This window comes from Bombyx mandarina, chromosome 05 (genome assembly GCF_030267445.1).
Source record: "Bombyx mandarina strain Sakado chromosome 05, ASM3026744v2".
Lineage (NCBI taxonomy): Eukaryota > Metazoa > Arthropoda > Insecta > Lepidoptera > Bombycidae > Bombyx > Bombyx mandarina.
This window is the reverse complement of record NC_143212.1, coordinates 9,489,628-9,513,371: the sequence shown is the minus strand read 5'-3', so window position 1 is coordinate 9,513,371 and position 23,744 is coordinate 9,489,628. Positions and strand designations below refer to the sequence as shown.

Genomic DNA, 23,744 nt, shown 5'->3' with positions numbered 1-23,744 from the left:
ATTTAAATGGATAGTGTTAAATTGACTATTTTGTGTCGGTTAATTTTTTATTTAGTGTGTAATCGCTTAGTGTTGCACGAAGGTTGTATTTTGGTTTGGATCGTATGAAATTTAGATTTCCGTTAATGAGTTCAGTATTATCTTGATGCTTTAGGCTGTAGTTCACAATTTCTATCTAATATTAATATTTTATCTTAAACATTATGACAATAACTGGATAGGCCATTCAAAAACTATCTTCTATCTTTTATATATAATATATAAAAATGAATTGCTGTTCGTTAGTCTCGCTAAAACTCGAGAACGGCTGGACCGATTTGGCTAATTTTGGTCTTGAATTATTTGTGGAAGTCCAGAGAAGGTTTAAAAGGTAGATATGAAATATGAAAATGCTCGGAATAAAATAAAAATAACAATTTTGTTTTTCCTTCGATGTGTCCCCCGTCGGACGGATTCCTTTTGTTTGTTTTAAGTTTATTTTATACAAAAGTTTAGGTCCTTTATTTATCGATTGAGGCACTACGAAGTCTGCCCGGTCAGCTAGTATGTTATAAATAATGATTGTAATTTAACCACTTTGTACGTGCAGTATATTTGAACTGATTTTCTTTAACACTGCTGCCAACACGTCTCGATGTACTAAAGAATAATATTATTCAAATATCCTCCGTACGCTGTCGTAGTACCACAACCTACTACTGTGGCAATACCGAGAACATAAATTACGTAATCCGTCGGTACTGCGAGTGGAAACTACGCAGTCTTTTGTTTGTTATTGCTATTGTGCGTGATAGTTTAGAGCCGCTAGATCTTCGACTTGAGGCATTTCCTGTCACTTCGGCTATGTCCATTGTTTTCGTGCATCTCGTGGTCTCGTGCGTTTATTGTTTGACGTTCTGTACTATTATTAATTGCCTGTGTTATTTCGTTTTAAATGCAAACTCGTCTGGTTGAGAATTTCAAATTGAGATGCGTACATTTGTATTTCGGTTTATGCTTCTTGTTGTACTACTTAAAAAGCTATTCCATATTTCGTACGGGAACCGCATTTTATGAATTTTAATAGAGATACAAAAATAATAATTGAATATTCTCTGTACAAACCAGTTTTCTCCTCATTGTAGGTATTTGTGCATTAAATTTTTTTCTTTGTTCGAAAGCTTTTAATAATTTAGAACATTTTATTACTATAATTTACCACCTACTCGAGCCATCTTTAAATTATCATAACCAATTTGCCGTTGAAGTCGGTGTGAAGAGTTAGATGTCTTAAAATTATTGTTTTTTTAGACACTGAAACACTTACCTTCTAACAATGCATATATAACTTTATAAATGTTATCATTAAATTAAAATTGAATGTTCAAGTTTCGTGCCTAAATCTAACATGAGCTTTCTTCGACCAAACTAAAGCCGTATAAATATCGTTGGTTTGTAATACTGACTTATTAATATTTAAATTAGAGACATTGCGTCGGATAATATTTTAAATGAAAATACTCATGCTGACTCTATGAAGGTTACGGTTGCAGAAACAAGATCAGACTCCATGGTTCTGATATCCTTAATAACCGTGGGTATACTAAATCACTGCGGTGCTTATCCTAATAAATGTTTGAAACGAGCCCTTCTCGAGCGGGAATACTTAAAAGGCGGAAGTCCATCTAGCGTAGTCGGGCTGGAGGCCGGACGCACGCGCCACTGCCGCCCTGTTAAGAGGGCGAGGTTTCCTGTCCGCTCACTAGCCAGCAATAAAGTTTCCTTATGCAAATATTACCCGTTTCTTAGGAAGCCGTGTTCGTCCTCACCAAGAAATAATTATCCTTTATTGTAATGTCAGACTGTATTTTATAAATGAAATTATATTATGAGTGACGTTCTGGGTTTAAATAAATGGATTAAAAAAAACTATACTTTTGTTCTCCAAATCTTACGATATCTACGACGAGCGAACTAACCCATACACACATAGGTACCACTGATTTTCTCGCTGGATCTTCTCAGTGGGTCGTGATTCCGATCCGGTGGTAGATTCTGCGAAACACTGCTCTTGCTTCTTCTTCTTCTTTCTTTCCTATTACCTTCTGCTGCTGCTGGGGTGTCGGGCTCGAATTAAATCCTTCCATTTACATCGGTCTTGGGCAGTCTATTCTAGCTTCTTCCACGTCATGCCCAAGACGCCTAGTTCCTGCTTTACTAAACAACGCCAAGTTGTTCTTTGTAAGGATCTCCTTTTTCATTGGTATCTGTTTGGTAATCCTCCATAGCTCTTTGTTAGTGATGCTCTCAGGCGAAAAGATTGTCAAAATTTGACGTAGGCATTTATTCACAAGCACTGCTCTTGCTAAGGTCAGCCAATTCTCTCAGGTTGAGCCCGTGAGCTCGTCTACACCGTCCGCGCGAAAAGCTTCTTTGGCTATAAACGAATAGGTAGGGTAAAACGAAATGTCAAAACAAAATGAAATATCTGATAGTAGTATTAGAAACCATGGCTACGGTAGGTATGTACCTACGAATTCAAATTGTATCACATTTTAGTGGTCTAGTGATTGGTTGGTGATGAATTGAAGCGTGGAATGCAGGTGCCTCCGACAGAGCACGACCGCAGCATCACCTGCTCGTCGGAGCTACGTGCCGATCCGCCCGACGTCTGCGGCGCATTATCGATGCCACAAATTATTGCCATTCTGCTATTGAAACATTTCATAACTCGTCTCTGAAATAGAACAGGTGCGATTCAAAATTAGAAGATTTTCTGTGTGACTCACAAAATTTATTTAATGAATCACCTTAAAATTGTTTTGAGTTTTTCTTGCAAATTTATTTCCTAATATAATTTAATTATGAATTAATATTTGGCACTAATAGGGAGAGTAATATTTTTCTTTTTACTTGATTTATCCTCTCACATTTTATATAATCAGAACGCTTAAAAAGTAATCACGTAATTACGTGATTCGTCAAATTTAATATCAGGGCGTGACGTATAAGTAGGTATTCAACCACAAGGAGAATAACTCCGAGCCGCATAATTCACCAAAAGGTGATAAAAAGTTATTGTCGCAATCCGTGGTAATCGCAGATCACGATTGTGGCTCGACAAGCCTCAACAACTGTATTTGTCGCAGATTCTATTATTTTCAATTATGTTGTGTCCATGCTTGCTTGTTTAAACAGAAAAACCACTCATTTCTCAAAGTCTCAAGAAGAATTAGGATGTGAAGATGAAAAAAAGCTTCTTTTTTTTTCATTTTAATTTCATAACTACTTTTAAACGGTTACCGGAGCTTACAGACATTGCCACGAAAATGCCGCCAACCGCGTTAAGGTTGAAATCAAAATTATCTAGAACGCACATTTTTCCAATTTATTTTTATCTCAAACAAATATCGTTATGGACACTACTATTTACCCATTTATTAGCCGTGCTACGGTTGGATATAAATGTAATTTGTCTACTAATTAAACGCAAAACCTAAATCGATTTGTATATTGTGTCGATACCATCTAGCATGAAATGGGAAAGATGGCGAAGAAGAAAAACTAAGAGAGATTTTATTGCATTACAATTAACTTTATAATTTTAAGGAGATGAAAGAGGTGTTATTAAAATTTAAATAAATGTCTATTTAAAAAAACACTTCATGGCCAGTGTATTATCGGGCGCAAAAATGACCTCTGTGTTTAGGCGCTGCTTGCTCTGAGGCCGCGCGGAACTGTCACCAAACTGGGCATGTCTTTTACTTCGTTCCACTAAACTCACGATTTCTCCTAAAAAAAGTCTGAATGCACTGTTATCCAGGAACCCATTCCCACGCCTGCAACCATAAGCCAGGGTCGTCTATTTATTGTAAATAAATAAATTACCTAACACAATTTTCTTTTTAACGATTCTAATAATATTGTTGCAATATCGAGAACATATCTGACCTTGTAACTCGAAGTGGAATTTGAGTTATTAACCGACTTCCCTTGAAAACGACACAGGACCCGACACGAAATTAAGGCGAAGGAAGGAAAATGTGAGGTCATCTGCCAGATTTATACACAATTTTTTTTATTAGCTACATTATATGTAGCGATTACCATATTGAATAAGCATTTCGCTCTTTTTTATAGATGTAGTTTTTTTCTGATAAAAGGATTGCTCTTTCGCCTGAAGGTCTTTTGCGCTTGACTAAGATGGGTCGGCCAGCACAAGTTCAATAAGGACATGTGAGCTTCGCTAACAACTGCTCAAAGGCCTAATAGCTTTCAGTACTTACTGAATGGCACTTGTGAAGCACTTGCTTCACAAGTGCCATTGCACGACTAGTAGCTTCAAAGCCTGTCAAGATGAATATTAATATGACAAAAAACAAAAAAGATAAGTAGCAAAGCACCGTGTATTTTTTTTAAACTATTACAAATGTACCGTTTCTTTTATTGCACAGGTACGAGGAAATGTTTTTGTAGAGCTATTTATTGGCTTTACTTTTGCCTTATATTTTGGATTAATTCTAAGGGATGTATCGAGAAAAGTAGTGATATTTTTGTTTATTATGCCACCAGAATCCCGATACCCCGGATATTCCGATCCGGAAATAGAACCCTTATCTGATAGTACGGTCACCAATTTCTAGGTGATTTCATTATATTAATAAACATATGAATAATTTTACGATGTGATTGATTGTGATTGATACTATCCCTAATTTGACGAATTTAACAACATTTATCACAATGAGATGAATGACTCAGGAACGCATAGAGGATAAACATACAGTTGATTTTCAGACAAATATTTACAAGAAAAAAAGACTAATTAAAAAGTATTACTATGAAAAAAGTATTAATTGAATAAAATAATTAAGTAATAAGTTATTTATCAATGGCATACAAGAATATTAAAAGATCATCACGGTTCCACCCTTTACGCACAACTAACACCTAATCCGATCAGCAATATAAGTTTTGAAATAATACTCAATGTTATGTTGTAATTATGTCTAAACAAAAGAAATTTGTTGCTGTCGTTACATTGTATGCCAACGACGTTTAAGCATTTGGCGATTGGCATTTAAAGTAAAACTATCACATTCATCTCTATTGTCGATTTATTGAGAATCGTTCTTTCGAAAAGAAGCACACGGCCCTTATTCACGGGACTTCCGGTGGCTGCGAATGGTATTGTTCACGCCCATCCATTTACAATGATTTCATGAGGGGTGACGATCTATAGATTTTAATTAGTTCTATAGATCAATATTTCGTTGATCAAGTTGAGAGTAAAAAAATCAATTATTTTCCTTATTGCATTAGTAAGAGCGCTTGGGAGATACTAGGAGGATCAAAAAGTAGTGGGAATGAGATAGAATTTATCGACTATTGATAATTTAATAATTGATTTTTCTACATAGTCGCCGAGTCTTTCTACACACCGAGTCCAGCGCATTTCCAAAGCTTCAATCCCTTCCAAAAAAAAAGTTTTGTCTTGGTCCTCCAAAAAGCTCTCCAAGACATCTATCACCTCGTTATCATCTTCGTACCTGTTTCCCCTTAAGTACTCTTTCATTTTGGGGAACAGATAAAAATTACTAGGCGCCAAATCTGGTGAATAAGGGGGGCGGTCAACCAATTCGAAGCCAGCTTGCTGAATGGCAGCCATTGCAACTGCTGACCTGTGCGCGGATGCATTGTCGTGATGAAACAGTACGCCCCTTCGAATTTTCCCTCTCCTTTTCTCTTTGATGGCATTCCTCAACTTGGAAATTAAAGTTGCATAATATTGGCCTGTAATAGTGGTTCCACGCGCTAGGTAATCAATCAATAATATCCCTTCTGAATCCCAAAATATTCAGGCCATAACCTTGCCCGCCGATGCCACGACACGAAAATTCTTCGGGGTCGGTGATGATGACCGTTTCCATTGCGAAGATTGCTGTTTTGTTTCGGGATCAAAATGATGGACCCACGTTTCGCTCATTGTTACGAAACGAGACAAAAAGTTTTCAGAATCTTTTTGAAACTTGTCCAACAATATCTTCGAAATGTCAAGTCGATTTTGTTTCTGACTGTCGGTTAGCATTCTCGGCACCCATCTTGAAGAGACTTTTTTCATATTTAAAGATTGTTTCAATATGGATTTAATACTTCCATATGAAATGCCCGTTTCTTGTATTAAGTATCGGATGGTAACTCTTCGATCGCTCAATACAATTTTCTCCACTTTCGCAAAATTTTTTTGGGTGCCTGACGTCGATGGACGTCCGCAACTATGTTCGTCTTTCATGTTCGTTCTCCCTACTCCAAATTGAGAAGCCCACCTTGCGAAAGTGGAATACGGCGGAGCAGACTCTTCTAATGTTCTCTCCAAATCGCAATAAACATCTTGCGTCGTTAACTTTTTTAAACAGAGGTATTTAATAACGGCTCGCTCTTCATTTTTCTCCATTTTCGAGAACACGTTTCGACACAAAGCAAACAAATGACTACTACATTCAGGAAAAAACAAAAGAGAATCGAAGATTTTTTTCTTTATTAATATTACAAATATGTATCTGTGCTATGCCTACCAGTTTTTTTTTTCTTACCAAGGAGTATCTCGTTCACACTGTTTTTTGATGCCTCCTCGTATTGAAGAGGGAGTTTTTTTCCATGCTCTACTCGCTAAAAGAAAAGAAATCGAAAGATCTGAGTAGGTACAAGGAAAAAAAAACATACAGTCCGATTTAAGAACCTTCTCTTGAAGTCAATTAGTAAGCAAAGTTACAATTGTTGCGTATAGATTTCTAAACCTCCTAATAACATAAGAAACAGAATAAAATTCGTGCCGCCGCGGTATCTAGCTCAGAGGCGTGAAACGTAGAGGCTGTCACATCACCGGATAAGATCAGGCGTTACGGTCACGTATGGCTCCACTCCCACGTCTTAATTGACCTATTTCGTGTGTGATGTCGCGATGCAAGAGAGCGGCCTGCCTCTGGGATACCATCTCCGCAGATACGTGATGTCGCGTATTCTTCAGCTAGCTAACTTATCAATTCTTGCTACACTGTTTGACAAGCTGTGTACGCCGACGGTCTCATCTGATCCAATTCGATAATTTGTTGATAATTGGTTGTATTGATATGTACAGTTTTTCTTATTTTTGGAGTTTACTCCTTTAGAATCGATTTACATATATAGGCCCGGGGTATGAAAATTATGGGGACCAAAATCGTACTAGCATGTCACACGAAATGCGTTATGCGCATTTCGTGTGACATGCTAGTACATGCGCCGGCAGTCCGCCACAAAGCCTCGTACTGATCGCGCGTTTCTCTCATTATTGTATTTTCATATATTTGTTAGTCGTTTGTTTTGTGTCTCGTTAATTTGTTAATAATCTGTAGTGTATCGTGTTGTCGTAATATAGAACTATTTCTCGTATTGTTTCGTTTAATTTTTTATATCCAGTAAACTCCAGTCGTGCGTCGGAGCGGACACACACACTTTTTTTTTATTATTTAATCTAAAATAATACTAAATTTACAATTAATAAGAATTTTTAATGCACAAAAAAAACCTCAGTATATATGAGATATAATAATAAAAATTAAAATAAATTAAATTAAAGTATGGCCTTTATTGTCAACAATTTTAACACGTTTCGGCAATAAGTGTATTCTACAAAGTTAAAATTAAAGGTGTCCAAGTAAAGTGTCATAAACGATGTGGGCTAGTGTTAAGTTGATTACATCAAAGTCGGGGACACCATTTTGTTGAGAGGAACGTTTATAACGTAGATTTACACGTCCGTGTTGGAATCTTGCTCGTTTGCGGTTACTCTTATTTCACCTAAGGTTTTGTCACGACCGCCTAATTATATTTTTTGTAGTAATTTTTTAATTGCGTCGCATATAGCTAGCTTTGTTCAGATGACGTTTTAAGCTCCGTTGTTATGATTGTTATTACAACCGGTCTCGGAAGATTGTATGTAAAAATAATAATCAATTGTTTAAAATAATAATAAAATTCCTGCTAAGGGAAGATATTTGTATGATAAATATAAATGTCTTTTCCAGGGTTATGGATGTATATTAAATATATGTATGTGTATAATAAAAATCTTACCTTTATTTCCGTTATCTGGTACCTGTAACAAAAGTTCTTTACGGACTTATCACGGGACCAGTTAACGTGGCGTGATCGTTAATAAATATTTATTATTTATTAATAATCATGATTACAGTGAAAAAGCAAGAATAGTTGAAAAATTTTAAATTACATAACTTTTATCGTTATATAAATGTGGTTCTTACGGTTTTATTGGGAGCCAAGGCGTATTATTCGCAGGTACCGTCCTCTCTTTGTGCTGCTAAGCAATCATCAAATTCTCTGATTCAAATTTTAACATAGCTGTCATACTAATGCAATGAAAGCGTCAACCTAGTGTGTGACGTATGTTCAAGGTATAAGGTCGATGAAGGCATACCGTTTGAAAACACTTAGGCCGTGAAATCATAAGTTTATGAAAACAGACATGACTTTTATTCCTGTAATTTTAAATTTACTTAAAAGCATTATGTTGGTAAATTGCCCGGTCACATGCTCAGACCACCTACAGTCTACACCTACGACGCTATCTCATGACGCGATCGTGGAACAAAAACTTCACCCCCGTTGATTTGTTTGCTTGTGTGGCCTTCGTTTTACGCTCATCGAGGGTTGATCGTTTGTGAACGCACAAAATTATCTCCAAGTGGCTGCACGGTTTGTTATCGCAATGATAGATAAAAAAAAAAAACGGCTAAAGAACTTTTAGATCACAATATTTTGTGTTTGGCTGGTTTGCTATTCAGACACTTTTTCTTTTCCAAAAGAATATTGCCGTGAAAAATCTCTCTTTACGTTGTATTCTATTTTGTTATGTAACGCAAAGAAGCAGTGTTGATAATGTATTTTAAAATTTTTTCAAAGTTCAGTTTGTAAAATATAGTACCAAGTCCATTTCGCAAACTCCCGAAAAGTATATTAAATATTTTTAAGGCTTAATCTGGCGTTTTTGATTATCCTTACATTATTTCCGACTTCTCGAATACCTACGTGATGATGGATGAAATATTATACTATAATATCATGAGGCTAAACTTTAACTATAAAAGGAGTTTTAATTCGGTCATGAAATACCAGAAAAAAAATCTAAAATTTAGTTATTGTTATAAACAATCTCATTTGTAAGTTTAGTAATATTATGTCACGTAACCTTATCCTCAATTTAACAAAGAGACACAGAGATAAAACATATTTTTAATCACTTTTATTCGTGGGTCAGAAACGTTGTTTTCCAATACCACGATGACGCGTCTAGTGAATTAAGCTGTAGGCGCGTAGCTGTGTCGGAATGACGGCTGTCGCGTTGATTTATTAGAACGCGAGGAGACGTACCGGGTCCCTTCCCTGACTCCCCTGGGACCCTCAGGTACGGCAGCAAAAAACTTGGGTGTTTGTTGACAACGCGACTTCGTCATGGTCGGAAATAAATATTTGGATGGAATTCAAAGATTAGTGCTACAAAAAAAAACGTTTGCATTAGTAATTTTCTTCATTTTTAGTGTAGTTAATAATTCATACGTCATTAGTTAATTGTAAAACTAATTTTGCGTGTTATATTTTCGTTTCCTAAACGTATACATAGTTATTATCGTATCACGTTATCACAGAATCAGGTATCCGGGTTTTTTCGGCATTTTGTGCTTTCCAATTTGACGTTTGATTAAAAATATAATTGAACGTCATTATGTCTATTCCTGATCATTATGAGTATAATTAACACAATGAAATGTTAATGAGGTGGCAGATCTCAAGACACCTCAGAGAGTCAAAATCAAGGATTAAGCGAATCTTTCCTTCCTAGGACGGAGAGTACGATGCGATGTTAACGATTCTCATTAAATATTCAAAGCATCTGGCACTTCCTAGTTTCATGACACGGGCAAAGTTCGAAATTTCACGAATTTACCAAAATAGATAGTTACATAACTGAGAATACGATTGTGAGGTAATCGTTTTTTAAAATGGCTTTTGTAAATTTTTTTCGATAGTTGTTTTTTCGATTTCGATAAATGGTAACTAGTGATTTTACCGGTTGCAGAGCGTGTGCGAGCCCGCGCGTCTTGGTAGCAATATCCTGCCTGATGCTGCTTATGGCTTTCAGTCTGTTTTAGCTTTCGACCTCATGTCGATAAGTAACACCAGGTGGGCTACTATACTTATAATAACACAACGTATATAGTCCATTTGAATTTTTTTATTAACATTTTTGTTATGAGGTCGTTATCGATAAAATATGAAATAACATTGTTTGAACCACTGCATTCAATATGAAACAATGATATTTACTCTTACATTAAACACGACAATTATACCTTAATACCTTAAATTAAGCCAATTTTTGTTTCTACGCTAACGTGAAAGTGTGTTTGCTTAACATACATTTCACTATTTGACTTCTAAAGCTGTTTTACACTCATCAAATCGTTTTTTCAGCGATGGGTCATTGTTGCGTAATCTGTAATAAGGTCCAAAAAGGAAGGTACGTAAAGGGAGCTAAAACATGACCCTCATCACGATCAGACATTGGACAACACATTGTCAGGGCATTCTGCGATAAGGAGCACTTTTTACTAATACTTTATTCAGGGTCGGGAGGCTTAGCTCTGTGACAGACTAATCGTATACGTCACAAGCGAGGTGCAGCCCGCTAAAGTATTAATGTTTAACCCTTTCGTTGTGCCAGCCGGTCGCCACCCGACAACTCGTTGTCAATCCCGTTCGGAGCGTCACGTGAATCTTTAATGTTCATTAATTTGTCGGATTCCCTGTACGGCTGAACGTTTAACTTCATATTCAGATTAACTGGTACATGTTATGTTATGTTATCGTTTGCGTGGCGATATTGTCTTTATTTGTTTGAAATACGAATTAGATGCTGGATTAATACAGCCTATGGATTAATACAACAATTGTAACTATACTCGAGACCTTAGAACTTATATCTCAAGGTGGGTGGCGCATTTACATTGTATATGTCTATGGACTCCAGTAACCACTTAACACCAGGTGGGCTGTGAGCTCGTCCAACCATCTAACCAATAAAAGAAAAAAAATACAGCCAAAATAATAACAGGAATTCAGCTTCACAACCTCGTGTATCACTGTAGTTGAAAACTCAATAAATAATCTTATAACTACAGTTATGTGAAATTTCATATGAAAAAAATGATCGATTTTATCGAGTATGAAGAAAATTGTCGTGCGTCCGTCTTCGAGTTGCTTTGGTGTTATTGACGTAGACTGATAAATAAGATTACAGTCCGACTAGTGCTACTCTTATTAGGGCTCATTGGATATCAGGCCACGAAATACCAATAGCGTCAGAATTACCAAGGTTACAAGAATGTGAATAAATGTTGGTGTCATTAAATTTTATACAATCATATTACCTTTAAACAAGTTTATAACTTTTTTCTTGTTTAATGACTTTAAAATTATTCCGATAGTAAACTTAATAGAAATACTGAAAATCTCAAATTCTTACTATTGCTATAGCGTCGATAAGATTTTATTTACGAAATTAAAAAGTTCTTGGTAAAAAAAAAGCAGTTAACATTGTAAAGTTAACATATTCTTGTGGTCGTTCTAAAATTTTATGAATTTTAATAACAGGCTCTTATTCGAATGTAACTCTTCGTCTGACTAGATATTTTAGTATTTTATAGTTAAGTTATAATTTAATGATATCTTTTGCTGATTGATAAATTGGTTATAATAATTCGCAATTATATCCCCACTGTAGATACTATAAATATGTAGTCTCTACTCAGTATTTATCAAACATAAGCGAACGAATTCTGATTATGTTTCCATAAAACTACAACGAAAAAACCATTTGTCCACTTGTCCTTTATTTCACAAGATTATTTTAACTTAACCAAATTCGCCTATTAAAATAAACTGGCTGTAAATTACTTTCTAACAAAAAAATAATGAAAAGCGAATAAAACAATACAAGCTTAGAACAGAACCGATGCCAAACTAATCCCTCGAGTACCTACATTTGTATGCCCATATTTCTCGAGTTTATCCGTAAAATTACAGCAGTTGGTGTCGTCCTTGTAATCCAACTAATATATGCACAACTAAAAGGCTTCGTCTCGGAAACACGGTCGCCTGTATCGCTCCCCGGGGACCGATCACTGGACATCGGGTGACCGATACTTAAATCCTTTTGAATATTATAATCCCCAGTAAATACCGTAGGAGCAAATTAAATATCTTTCTGATAAATTGCCTTGGCTTATTCGTGACAGTAGATTAGAAGTACAAAATAGCCTTCAGGTGTATTTGATACTAGGTTTAGTACAAAAAAGGAGTATTTTTTGGTACAAATTGAATGAAAACTATTAGTGGAGGAATAATACTGTTTTAGTTAAGTTTGAACTGGAGCGCATCGAAGTGAAGGGTGTGCGGGGCGATGGCGCCCATTGGCCGCGCCTACCACTGTGGGTGGAACGGGGAAAATCAATTCAGCTTTCCTCGACGTTCCATATTTGAAAAGCTTTTACTGTCATCTTTCTGTTACACGGTTCATTATTCACGCCGTATCCGTGTAGGATTGATCCCCATCCATCACGAATGCATCGCATCAATACACGATTGATCGTTAAAAACAACTCTTGGGATTTTTTGCCCTTAAAGCATCGTACGTGATTGACAAACAAAAGACAACTAAGGACCCGGATAAGGGTAGTAATTTTACGAACAAGTTATGGTTATTTTGAGGATAGTTCAATTGACGAGTAAACATAGTGACGTATAAATTTTAGAAATTTATTAAAAAAAGCACTAAGAAGTATTTTCAAAAAAAAGAAAAGCGTATGTCATGAAAAAGATATCTACGGTTACAACTATCTAGGTTTCCATTCGCAACTTGAATTGATACTGAGTAGGTATGTGACTTATAAGACAGCCAAAACGTTGGGAAGATGAAATAAAGAGTGTAGCCGGGCCACATTGGAGTCGAATGGCCAAAAATAGAGAATATTGGCAATCTTTAGAGGAAGCCTTTGTCGAGAGACAAGCTGTTTTGAAAACCATACCGAACGCCGAACGGAATACTTGATTATAAGTTGCATTTTAATTTATTATTAAGTAATTTATTAAATTAGTAATTAGTAAGTAAAACAGCAATAAAGGCTTATTATTATTTTATTTTTTTAAATTTTTACTTTCTCAGCTTGCGCTGATATTACTTTAGTGACATTTACAGACTCGCCCAAGTAAATGTCACGGTTTCTTGGGGTTGGCTAATTAAGTGTGTTCTACTATTGCATTATGTGGTTGATCATCTATTTGCAGAAACTTTCTTACGATTCTGCACGTGTTAAATATACCAGCTTTATTATTAGGTATTATTATGTGACTTAAAATGGTAATCATGAATTATTGTAGTTGAGGTTGTAGTTATTGTTAAATGTCTTGAAAGCTGTAAGGGGGAGTGGGTGCTGGTAGGAGGAGGTCGTGTGGGCGGGGCGGACAGGCGGGGCGCAGGGTGCTGCAGTCCCGAGGTGCTGAGCTGCCGGGCGCCTCACCTCGCCCACTAGAGCTCATCGCTCCGGCTTCACAGTCGCGCCGTACTCGCCGTTGTTGGCGCGCGTTCCGTTGCACCTCCGTTCTAGTACACGCTACGACTACTCGAAAGAATCACTAACTCTTTAAACCAACTGTCCTCAACTTAGCTGTTCGAAAACACCTGCCATTAAAACATAAAGGTGCATCTCGTATTCGTATTGTCATTAATTAACCCGATCGTCGGCAGGCACCCAAATAATTGCCGTGAAGGAAGCGTACGAAACGAAGCCCGCGACGGGCGCCCCTTCAATTATTAGTGACACCTGTCGGGCACGCGACGCGCATTAATTCGCAACCGCAAAAACAGTCCAAAATAACTGGATAATCGATGCACCTGCAGCGATTGATTGCCAGTGGACGTTCATTCGAATATTCGAAGTGTACGTCGCTGGCGTGACGGGAATTCGCCAGGAGTTCCTGTCTAAAGGGTATACTGGCCGTGCGATATGATCATGCTATTCAAAGGTAACAGCAGTAGGCTGGAACATCTTATTGAAAAAATTCAAGCCAACAAAGAAAATCACGAAGTCACTTCAGAAGATTTAAAAGGTGAGTAATAATCATGTTTCAGGATTTCTGGCAACACGCCACATTTCATATATCGGAAAATATGTAGAATATATTACAATAGTACATAGATCCTAGTTACGTGCTTGGTTCATCATTGATTGAAACCTACCATAATATCTTATAATATATCAATAAATCTTTGCTAGCGAGTTATCTATCAACAATATTAGAGTCGTTTAGTTTACAGTTTAACCATAGAGTAAGATTTGAGTTTAACTCACGAGACATTCTTACTATTCCTATTTGTTATTTAAAAAAATGTCCAGTTTCAGTACACCTACAAAGCTCTTCCAAAACATATTGCGTTAGTGAAAAATGACGTTTTTTTTAAAGTCTAATACTTACATACATTATTTAATATGTTTATTGTAGTAAACTAACAAAGTAATTGCATGAGTGTGTGTATTTATGAGCTATGTTAATCACGGGACGTTCCTTGAGCATAGTCTCTGTAAGAAAATAAAAAAAAATGGCCAAATTAGTTTAAGAACATTCGCAATGAAGGCTTCCGTGGTTGAAATACTACAACAATTATCTGAAACAAATAAGTACTATATTTCAATATCTCTACGTACTTTCAATTTAATTTTTGGAAGTGCTTCTAAAGTTTTATTACTAAAGTTTTTCGAGAACATAGAAAAGTAGAACATATCCCTTCAACTATGAAATTGTTATTATTATTATTAATTTTATAATTTTAATGCACTATTCTATAGCGGCTCTAAATATCTTCCAATTTACAACGATGTAAGGCATTATTACACCGTTGTAAATTTACGCATATATTTATGCTTATTGTCTGTGTCATACGATAACAGTATCAAAATTGTAAAATATATTAGGTATTAGATTAAAATTTTGTAATAAATTGATCTTAATTTGGTCCCGTAATCAACAAACGAACCGAAATTATGCACTAAATATGATTGCGGGAGAACAGAATGTATTTTAACTGTAATCAATAGTAAAAGGGAATAACGTAGAAATTACCTTGGTATCATATTACATACCTATAGAGGATTTTTTTAGATAAATTGTTTTTTAAGTAATGGATTTAAACGAGGATACTTATCAGCTCGTGCTGATCTATGAAAATGAAAAGTTCCGCTATTGTGGATCTTGGCAATGGTAATCTAAACAACATTAGGAGGCATTATAAACATTAATGTCACTAGACGTTTTTTGATTCGCGTAAATACGAAAACGAGCACGTGATACAAGGACAGTTACGAAAATTCAATTGAACACTCCTTTTAATTAGAATTCTCTGTTTTACGCAAAGGGAAACTCGAAGGCGTTGCTTTGTGACATAAATAAATGCGTAAAAACCTACGATTTTCATTTATTTATCTTGATCACAATACCTGGAATGCAAGAAACAAAAAAATATGGTAATGCAAAGAAAGGCACGGTATTGAACATAAGATTGATCGCGATTGGAGTATAGTAGCAATAAAATAGAGTTTTACTTCCACTTCTGTTCTGACTCAGTTCACATACCAACAGAAAATTTTATTCCGTACAAATGTTTGGTTTCTCTTCAAAAACGGCTTAGGCCTTGTCGGTCAGTAAGATGGCGCCATTTTTATTCATCTAGCAATGACCCCAATTGTTGTAAACTTCAGTGCATGTTCACAGGACCACAGCATGACGTTAGAGCCATGAATTCTCCTAATTTAATCCTAATCTAATTCTCCTTAATCCTAAAGAAGCTAAATATGAGTCGAGCCAGTAAAAAGTTGTTTCGAGGGGGAAAAAAGGTAAAGAAAGGTCTCAGCTATAAACTAAAAACTGATGGATTACAAAATTTGTTGATTTGTTCTTCATATTTAGGATATTTATTTATAAAATGTCGCAAGTGTAAAAATTAATGTACTGATATAAATATGTGTAATCGATTCGTTAATCTGCCATCCATTAAGGGTAGAATGTAAATATATGGCAGTAGTCCATTTGAAAATTAACTTCAAATAAATCCATTCCAATTAAGAAGACAGGTGCTATTTTAAAATAAAGTGTACACTTAATATATCTCAGCGACTTATCTTTTGGAAGGCTTTCATTGCAAAGTACGGTCTGGTTGTATTGTATTAGGTAACAGCTGATTTCAAATCCCTCGTTTATGTAAATTACAAAATTCACTTACGCTCATTAATTATTTTTTTTGGGAAAATGTCACGGGTTGTATTTTAACGATCGATATAAAAGCCCATAAATAATTACGAATTTGAAGTACACCTAACACGAAAATTATTTCGACACTGTTCACGAAATACAAATTACTATAATTTCGTATTGTACTATAATTTCTAGCAGATCATACAAATTAATTAATAACATTGGTTTATTCAGTTTCTAAAAAAAGACAGTATATAGTTTCAAAATACATATCTATCACAATCTAATTTGAAATAAAATTAACGGTACTTAAAAAATTCTGAATTTGGTCTTAATTTTGTTTCAAACATCAACCAAATCACAACGCGGTACTTTCATGTTCAACCAAAAATCATAATAATAGTATTCTTAAACATTTACTAGATTAGATTAAACCGCAAAAAAGTGGTCAAAGGTGGGCAAAGCGATGACGGGCAAAGATGGGTAATTTATCTTCAAAAAGTCAGGTGTCAGGTAATTACTACTGGATTTCAAAATATTCTATTTTTAATTAATTGTATTTTGACTCTTTCGACTCTATCTTTTGTTTTTTGGGCAAATGGGACTCAATGTGATGTTTATGTAAATTTATGTGTTAAGGTAATATGAGGTACAACAAAATTTCTTAGAGTTTATAGTTACTGATTTTTTATTGATGGCAGGGCGATATGAGCTTGCACGGCTGTCATCATCCTGCTTATTTTTTATGCAAATCAATCATACGTTCCGGTGCAATACAATTCAGAATGAGCACTAATTTGTTTCATGACTTTGCAAAAAACAATATGTTATTGTGATATCATTATCTTCAGTTTTCGCGGGTTTTAGACGTAATAAAAGTAGTTTTAACAGCCATAAAAGTAGTTTTAATTATTATGATCTTGTAAATTTCGTAAATTCAATACAATTGTGACTTCCACTTCACAGTGTTAATCACTAGATTAGCGTGACTCCTTCTGCCCATCTAGAGCAATAAATAAAAATTCATATAAAATTTGTCCCCCTTTAAGTAAAGCTAATTTATAGTAATTAAAGTTAAAAGTAAAAAAAATTGTGGGGACACATGTATAGTCAAATATGTCAAAATTTCCCAGCTAGATAAATAACACTCGTATAAGGTATTACAATCACAATTGCACTTGAAACGCCTCATTCAGATACTCGCCGAGTATAGACGATTAGCAATGAATACGAATATATTAAGCTCGGCTTATTCGGGTGTGTTCGGTACACGCCATGAAAGTCGTACATTCTCCGCGGGGTGTCGGTTTTTTTGGCACAAATCAAAAGGTTATTGGTTTGTGATCATGGGTGGTGTTAGCACGTTCGAACGAATTGTTCAAGATATTTCAATTTTTTAACGAAGGGTTACAGGATAAAAAGGCTAAAGGCCTGGCAGTCAGTCCAACGTCATACCCGGTTCAAATAATATTTAAGTGACAAATAAACGAGTTTATATGTGGCCCTTTTTTGGAAATGGTTTTAAAACAAACAGTTCAGTAGTAATAACCGTATAATAAATACATTAACTCGTTCTTAAGATTTCTATCATTTTAATGTTGTCTTTGAAAATACTTTAATTAGAACGTGGTAATAGGTACTGTAATCACCCACACATCCCTAAAAAGCGTAATTATATAATCTACATAATATAACTAATTGATTATACCTATACATGATACTACTGTAACTAATAAGATCATAAAATGTGCTTATATTAAAAAAATGTATTAATGTTCCGAAGAAGTTTATCATCAACGGAAAAACCGCGCTCTTTAGATTCGAGTAAAAAAAAATTAGGTTATCTCAATAAATCTCTGGAATATGAACTGAATCTTGAACAATTGTAGCTGGTACTGCCAGTAGCGATTGGCGTAGATTGTCGAGGCGCCGGTTGAGGTGTCACAGACAGACGGCGCAATTATTAGGAAGTGCGCTTCCGCCGCCCACCAGCCGCCGGCGCCAACATCGGCCGACGTATTGCCTGTAATCTGGTTCGCAGTGAGAATACGTAGGCACCTAAGCCCCCAGATAAATCTACAACAAAAAAAAAAGTCTTTAATAAATATAAAATTTAACAGTATCTGAAATGTTCGCCGTGCATTTGCGAAGAGATAATTAAGTTTTTTATGGTAACTGCAAATTGTTCCTCAATTAAAACGATGTCTGGCTCCGTGCCTGAGTGCAATCGTAACTAATTACGACTATCCTTCTACCGGACGCCCAAGTGATCAGTCCACCACTTATCATTGATACTGCGAATATCCCGTTATGTTTTAAGGAAACTGTCTTTATCCGTTGCGCGCGTCTCATGCAGCTCTTGATTGTCGCGCAATATATAAACTTCACTGGTAATCGTGTAATTCAAATTAATTTAAATTAAATTAAGTCTTCGGCTGTCTCCAGAGATAACAGAAATTAAACAAATGTAAAATAAAAATCACGTTCCTCATTATCTTTAGTCATAGTTAAAAGGAAAAAAATCATAAATAACAAGTTCATGAAGTGAATGAAGTTTAATCACATTCATATAGGTAAGTGTTAAAAATTGAAACCAAATTCAAACCATTTATTATTTTGCCCATTATTTCAGATTGTACGTACGTATTTCCGGGGCGTAAAACGGAGGGACGCAGATTGAAATAAATAGCCCATCCTATTAAATGCGTTTTTCGGAAAAGAAATAGCACCGCGATAAGGCTGATATTATTATATAAACTATAAAAAAGTCAGGTTCGGAGAACACAGTCAAAAAAAATCATGCAATACATTTTACTGCGTATTAATTTAAGATAATACATTTATTTACTGCTCTAGATTAACTGAAGCGCCGGGCTTGTATTATAGTACGAGTAATAACTTGTTAATATTTCCCACTAACATGATCACATGAATACTAACTTCTTTTTTCTTTTTTTTATTCGTGCAGGGGGTCGACCCTTATGCATGTGGATTCCGTGCCTAGGGGGCGCGTGCGATACTTGACGGTCCATAGATGTTGAGAGTGGACCTCGTGCCCAAGGATTTTTTAGGGCCTTACCCACTATACGACTCTCCTGTACTCTTTCACCCAACGTCCGATCTCCGTCCGGGGTCAGAATCAGGGCATAATAATCCTGCGGTCAAGACCAAACCAGACTCGCGGCGTTACCCTGACGCCCGGCCCACAGATCGTCGAGGCAATCGTCTATAGGTATGATCAACGAGGCCGGTCTCCGTGGTACGGTAGGCCATCAGACCTCGGAACCGCCGATGGAGTGTCTGACTGCGACGAGGACACGGTCAAGCATACACTCGCACATTGCCCCGCATGGCTGGGCAGCGGCGTGTCCTCGTCTCGCAAATAGGACCGGAGTTGTAGCTGCCGACCGTCGTGGCTACGATGCTCGGCAGCTCGGAGTCCTGGAAGGCGTTGCTCAACTTCTGCGGCGGAACAAGAGAGGGAGAGCTCGTCCCTGCTGTTAGAGTGCCAGCGTGTTAGAGTGACGGTAGCGTGCGGCGCAGCTTCGGTCCTCTCATAAAGCCTTATGACAATCAACCGGCGCCGAGAAGAAAGAAAAACTCTCACTCTCTCGTTCCACAACCTCCTTCTGCGAGATGGTGGATTCGTCGCTGCCACTGCAGTGGTGACACTCCGGCGTCAGCTCCTTCTGCGCAATAAGGTGCAGTTAGCGGCTAAAACAGTCGTGTCCCATAAGCACCTTTTTTTTTTTTTTTTTTTTCTCGGGCCGTGGGCCGAACCTCCTACGAGGTCCCCGCGCCTAGGGGGCGCGCGGGGTATGTGAGACTCAACGATCTGCAGGTGTTGAGAACAGATCGCGGGCCCAAGGATTTTAGGGCCCACCCACTAAACGACTCCCCTGCACTCTTACACCCGACGTCCGATCTCCGTCCGGGGTCAAAACCCGTTCAGAGTAGGGGGGTTCCCGCGGTCAACACTACAACCAGACACGCGGCGCCACCCCGAGGACGCCCGACCGACGGGTCGTCGAGGCGATAGTCGACGACCAACGACGTCAGTCTCCGCGGTACGGCGGCCCTACCAGGCCGCCCGGGCGGTGCCGCTGGTGTTCCGGGACACCCCGCTGGGCCAGAACCAGCCTGCCGGGTCGGAACGCGATACACCGCCGACCGGGTTGCTCTTCAACAGTATGTTCAGCGACGACAGCGACGACGAAAATGCGGACTACATCGCAGTCCGCAGCCGCCGACGCGCCGTCCCGTCCTCCTGGTGCTAGCGCGCTAGAGTGACGGTAGCGTGCGGCGCAGCCTCAACCCCCTTAGGTCGCCCCGTGACCATTACCGGGAGGAGACTGCCTCCTCATAGGGGCTGGAGCTGGACAAACGCCCTCCTCCGACCCCCGGCCCGACGGCGGCGGCACGGCGCCGAGAGGGAAGAAGAGCTCTCCCTCTCCCGTTCCGCCACCTCCTTCTGCGAGATGGTGGACTCGCAGAAGTCGAGCATCGCCTGCCAGGACTCGTCGCTGCCGAGCATCGTAGCCACGACGGTCGGAAGCGACAAGTCCGGTCCTATTTTTGCAACGAGGACGCGGCGCTGCTCCGCGAAAGCGGGGCAGTACGCGAGCGTGTGCTCCGCCGTGTCCTCGTTGCAGCCACTGCAGTGGTGGCACTTCGGCGTCGGCTCCCTCCGGGCGACGAGGTGCAGGTAGCGACCGAAACAGCCGTGTCCCGTGAGCACCTGCGTCGCCCGGAAGGTGAGACGTCCTCGGTCGCGATTCACCCAGTCCGAGAGGACCGGGCGGATCGCCTCGACGGTCCGTCGCCCGTAGGCGGGGTCCGCCAGGCGGCGAGACCACGCCTCGAGCACGGCACGCCGAGATTGAAGCTTCCGCCGCGCCAGGACGCGGCTCCCCCCTGGAGCGGAGATCGCATCGCCACGCGTAATCCACAGCGAGCGCCTCCGCTTCCAGGTCCCAGGGAGGCGTCCCAGCTAGCACGCACGCCGCCTCGAACGAGACGGTGCGGTATCCACGAACCGCCCTGACCGCAATCGCGCGCTGCGGACGTCGCAACGCCGCAACGTTGTCGCGGGTCAGGGCGTGGCACCACACGGGAGCCCCGTACAGTGCCATCGACCGCACCAATCCCGTGTAGAGGCGGCGCACCACCACGTCAGGCCCCCCGACGTTCGGCAACAGCCGACTCAGCGAGCCGGCGGCCGCCATCAATCGGGGACCTAATCTCTCAAAGTGAGTGCGGAAGCTCCAACGACCGTCCAGTACGAGACCGAGGTACCGTAACCCGGTCGCCTCGATCTCGACGCGAACGCCTCCGATCACAAGGTGGGCCCCCTGAGGCGGCGCTCTCCGGGCCCCGTGAAACAACAGGGCCTGGGTCCCATAAGCACCTGCGTCAATGAATACCAACTCGTACCTTGTATTATAAAATAGCTATCCTACAAAAATCGACAGGATGATAAAACTGGAATTCGCGGGCATTCACAATACGACTACAATAATTGAAGCAAAAAAATAATCGCGGTTTTGTTGTTTCACGACTTTCCCACCCCGTGAATAACGTTAGTGGATACTAACGTGATATGTCACAAAATTTGAACCCCGCAATTATCGGAAGAATCTTCTTATCCATTTTGCACGTACAAACCTTAAATGTAACAATATACTTTACTATACATACAGGGTCCGGTCGCTGAGTTCTGCATGTATCTTCTAGTATCAGAGTCTAGACTTGTATTTAAAGTGGTTTTTACTTCACGGTCTCCGATTAAATTCTCGACTGACTCGATGGTGGTGGAGTAGTTAGCGCCATTGACTGTTGCGGCGAGGGTCGTGGGTTGGATTCCCACATCGGACAAACAGTCGCGTGAAGAAGAGGTTTATTTGCTCTTCGCTTAGGAGTTTATAAAATATATAGGTGTGTATATTATCTGATTCCGCATAGTATAGGGAAACCTAATTTGGGGCAGGATGACGGTGCATAAAAATAATAATTTAAAATCAGTTCTATTAGAAGTCCACATGTACGATAGCATTAAGGCTAGCGTGACAGGAAAAGATCAACAATAATGTTAGAAAAAAAAAAAATACCGTGTGTAATACAGTCGCAAAGACGCAGTTACAAAATCTTCATCGCAATAAATAACCAGAACCGTGAACTTGTTTATGGGTGCGCCAGCCTGGATTTCTTATCATCGATTTTATCGTTACAAAATAAATTATATTTCTTGTGCGACACATTACTGTAAAACTGAGACTTAGAACTCATGTCTCAAAGTGAGTGACGGCATTTAGGTTGTGAAGGTCCATAAGCCTTTAGCTACTTAACACCAACCTAGTCGTGAGCTCGTCCACACATCTAAGAAAAAAATAATGCAAAACGATATGAGTCACAGACTTTTAAAAAAGTTAGCAACAATTTTTTTTAATTTGGTATGGTGACTAGTGCAACATTAAAAGGCACTTATCGAGGTCCAACAATTCGTGAATATTACTATTAAGGCTGAGCCATGAGGTTTAGTCGCAATTGTAAAAGGCTATCTATTACATATATTATCTTTGAGACAGCAAGAGTTTTTATTTATTTATTTTTTATTGCCTTTGTAGGCAGACGAGCATACGGCCCACCTGATGGTGAGTGGTTACCGTCGCCCATGGACTTCAGCAATGCCAAGGGCAGAGCCAAGCCGCTGCCTACCGCTAAATGTGTTTCGCAGTAAATATGATCTGAATATTTAGTTCTAATTCATTAGTTTCATTCCTCTTCTGAAAAATTAATACGTATTGATGATAAAAGCATGATTTAACGACGTGTCTGAAAATTATTCTAATACGAAATCCGACGTTACTGTAATTCAAGTAGATCGCAGAATATAACGCAGTCCCTTCCGCAATTCGCAACCGCGTAGAGTAGCACGATTTTCCGTCATTATTCATCATTTGCGTTGATGCCTCCCATCATCACGGCCCATTCAATTTGTTTATATTTCACGCCACTCGGAGGTGCTCCCGGGGATATATAGCCTCTGACACCGAAATATGGGGCTTTACCGATATTTATGATAGCCCTAACTGAGCCAAGAGCTGCTACGTCTGTCCGCTCTAATGTAGTTTACTGTGCCGTAAAACCATTCAATTATCATTACGGATCCTTACAATTTCATAAGACGTCATTCTATTCAGTTGGTACGTATTATTTATTTTATAAGCTAAAATATCGGAGAGTATCTTTAAATATTATTTAATGTTTCATTTTGTTAACGGAATTCTTTTACTTACTTTTTTGTATTGGAAACAATGTTAGAGGTTTCTCGAAGTCATGGTGGTTACTGGATTCCCCTACAAATCTCAAAGTGAATTACTCTCATACAAACATAGCCCACTTTG

At 38.6% G+C, this 23,744-nt stretch overlaps 1 protein-coding gene across 2 annotated transcripts in view; it reads left to right on the top strand.

Annotated features, from left to right (window-relative positions):
- L (zinc finger protein Lobe) overlaps positions 1 to 23,744 on the top strand; it is an 84,549-nt gene that overhangs the window by 45,490 nt on the left and 15,315 nt on the right. The window contains exon 1 of one of the 2 annotated variants that reach the window (XM_028186624.2): positions 13,605 to 14,202. The exons of the other annotated variant lie outside the window; for it this stretch is intronic. Within the exon in view, the coding sequence (XP_028042425.2) occupies positions 14,100 to 14,202 (103 nt within the window). The 5' untranslated portion in view covers positions 13,605 to 14,099. Of the gene's footprint in view, positions 1 to 13,604; positions 14,203 to 23,744 lie in introns of those variants that run through there. 2 annotated transcript variants of the gene reach the window in all.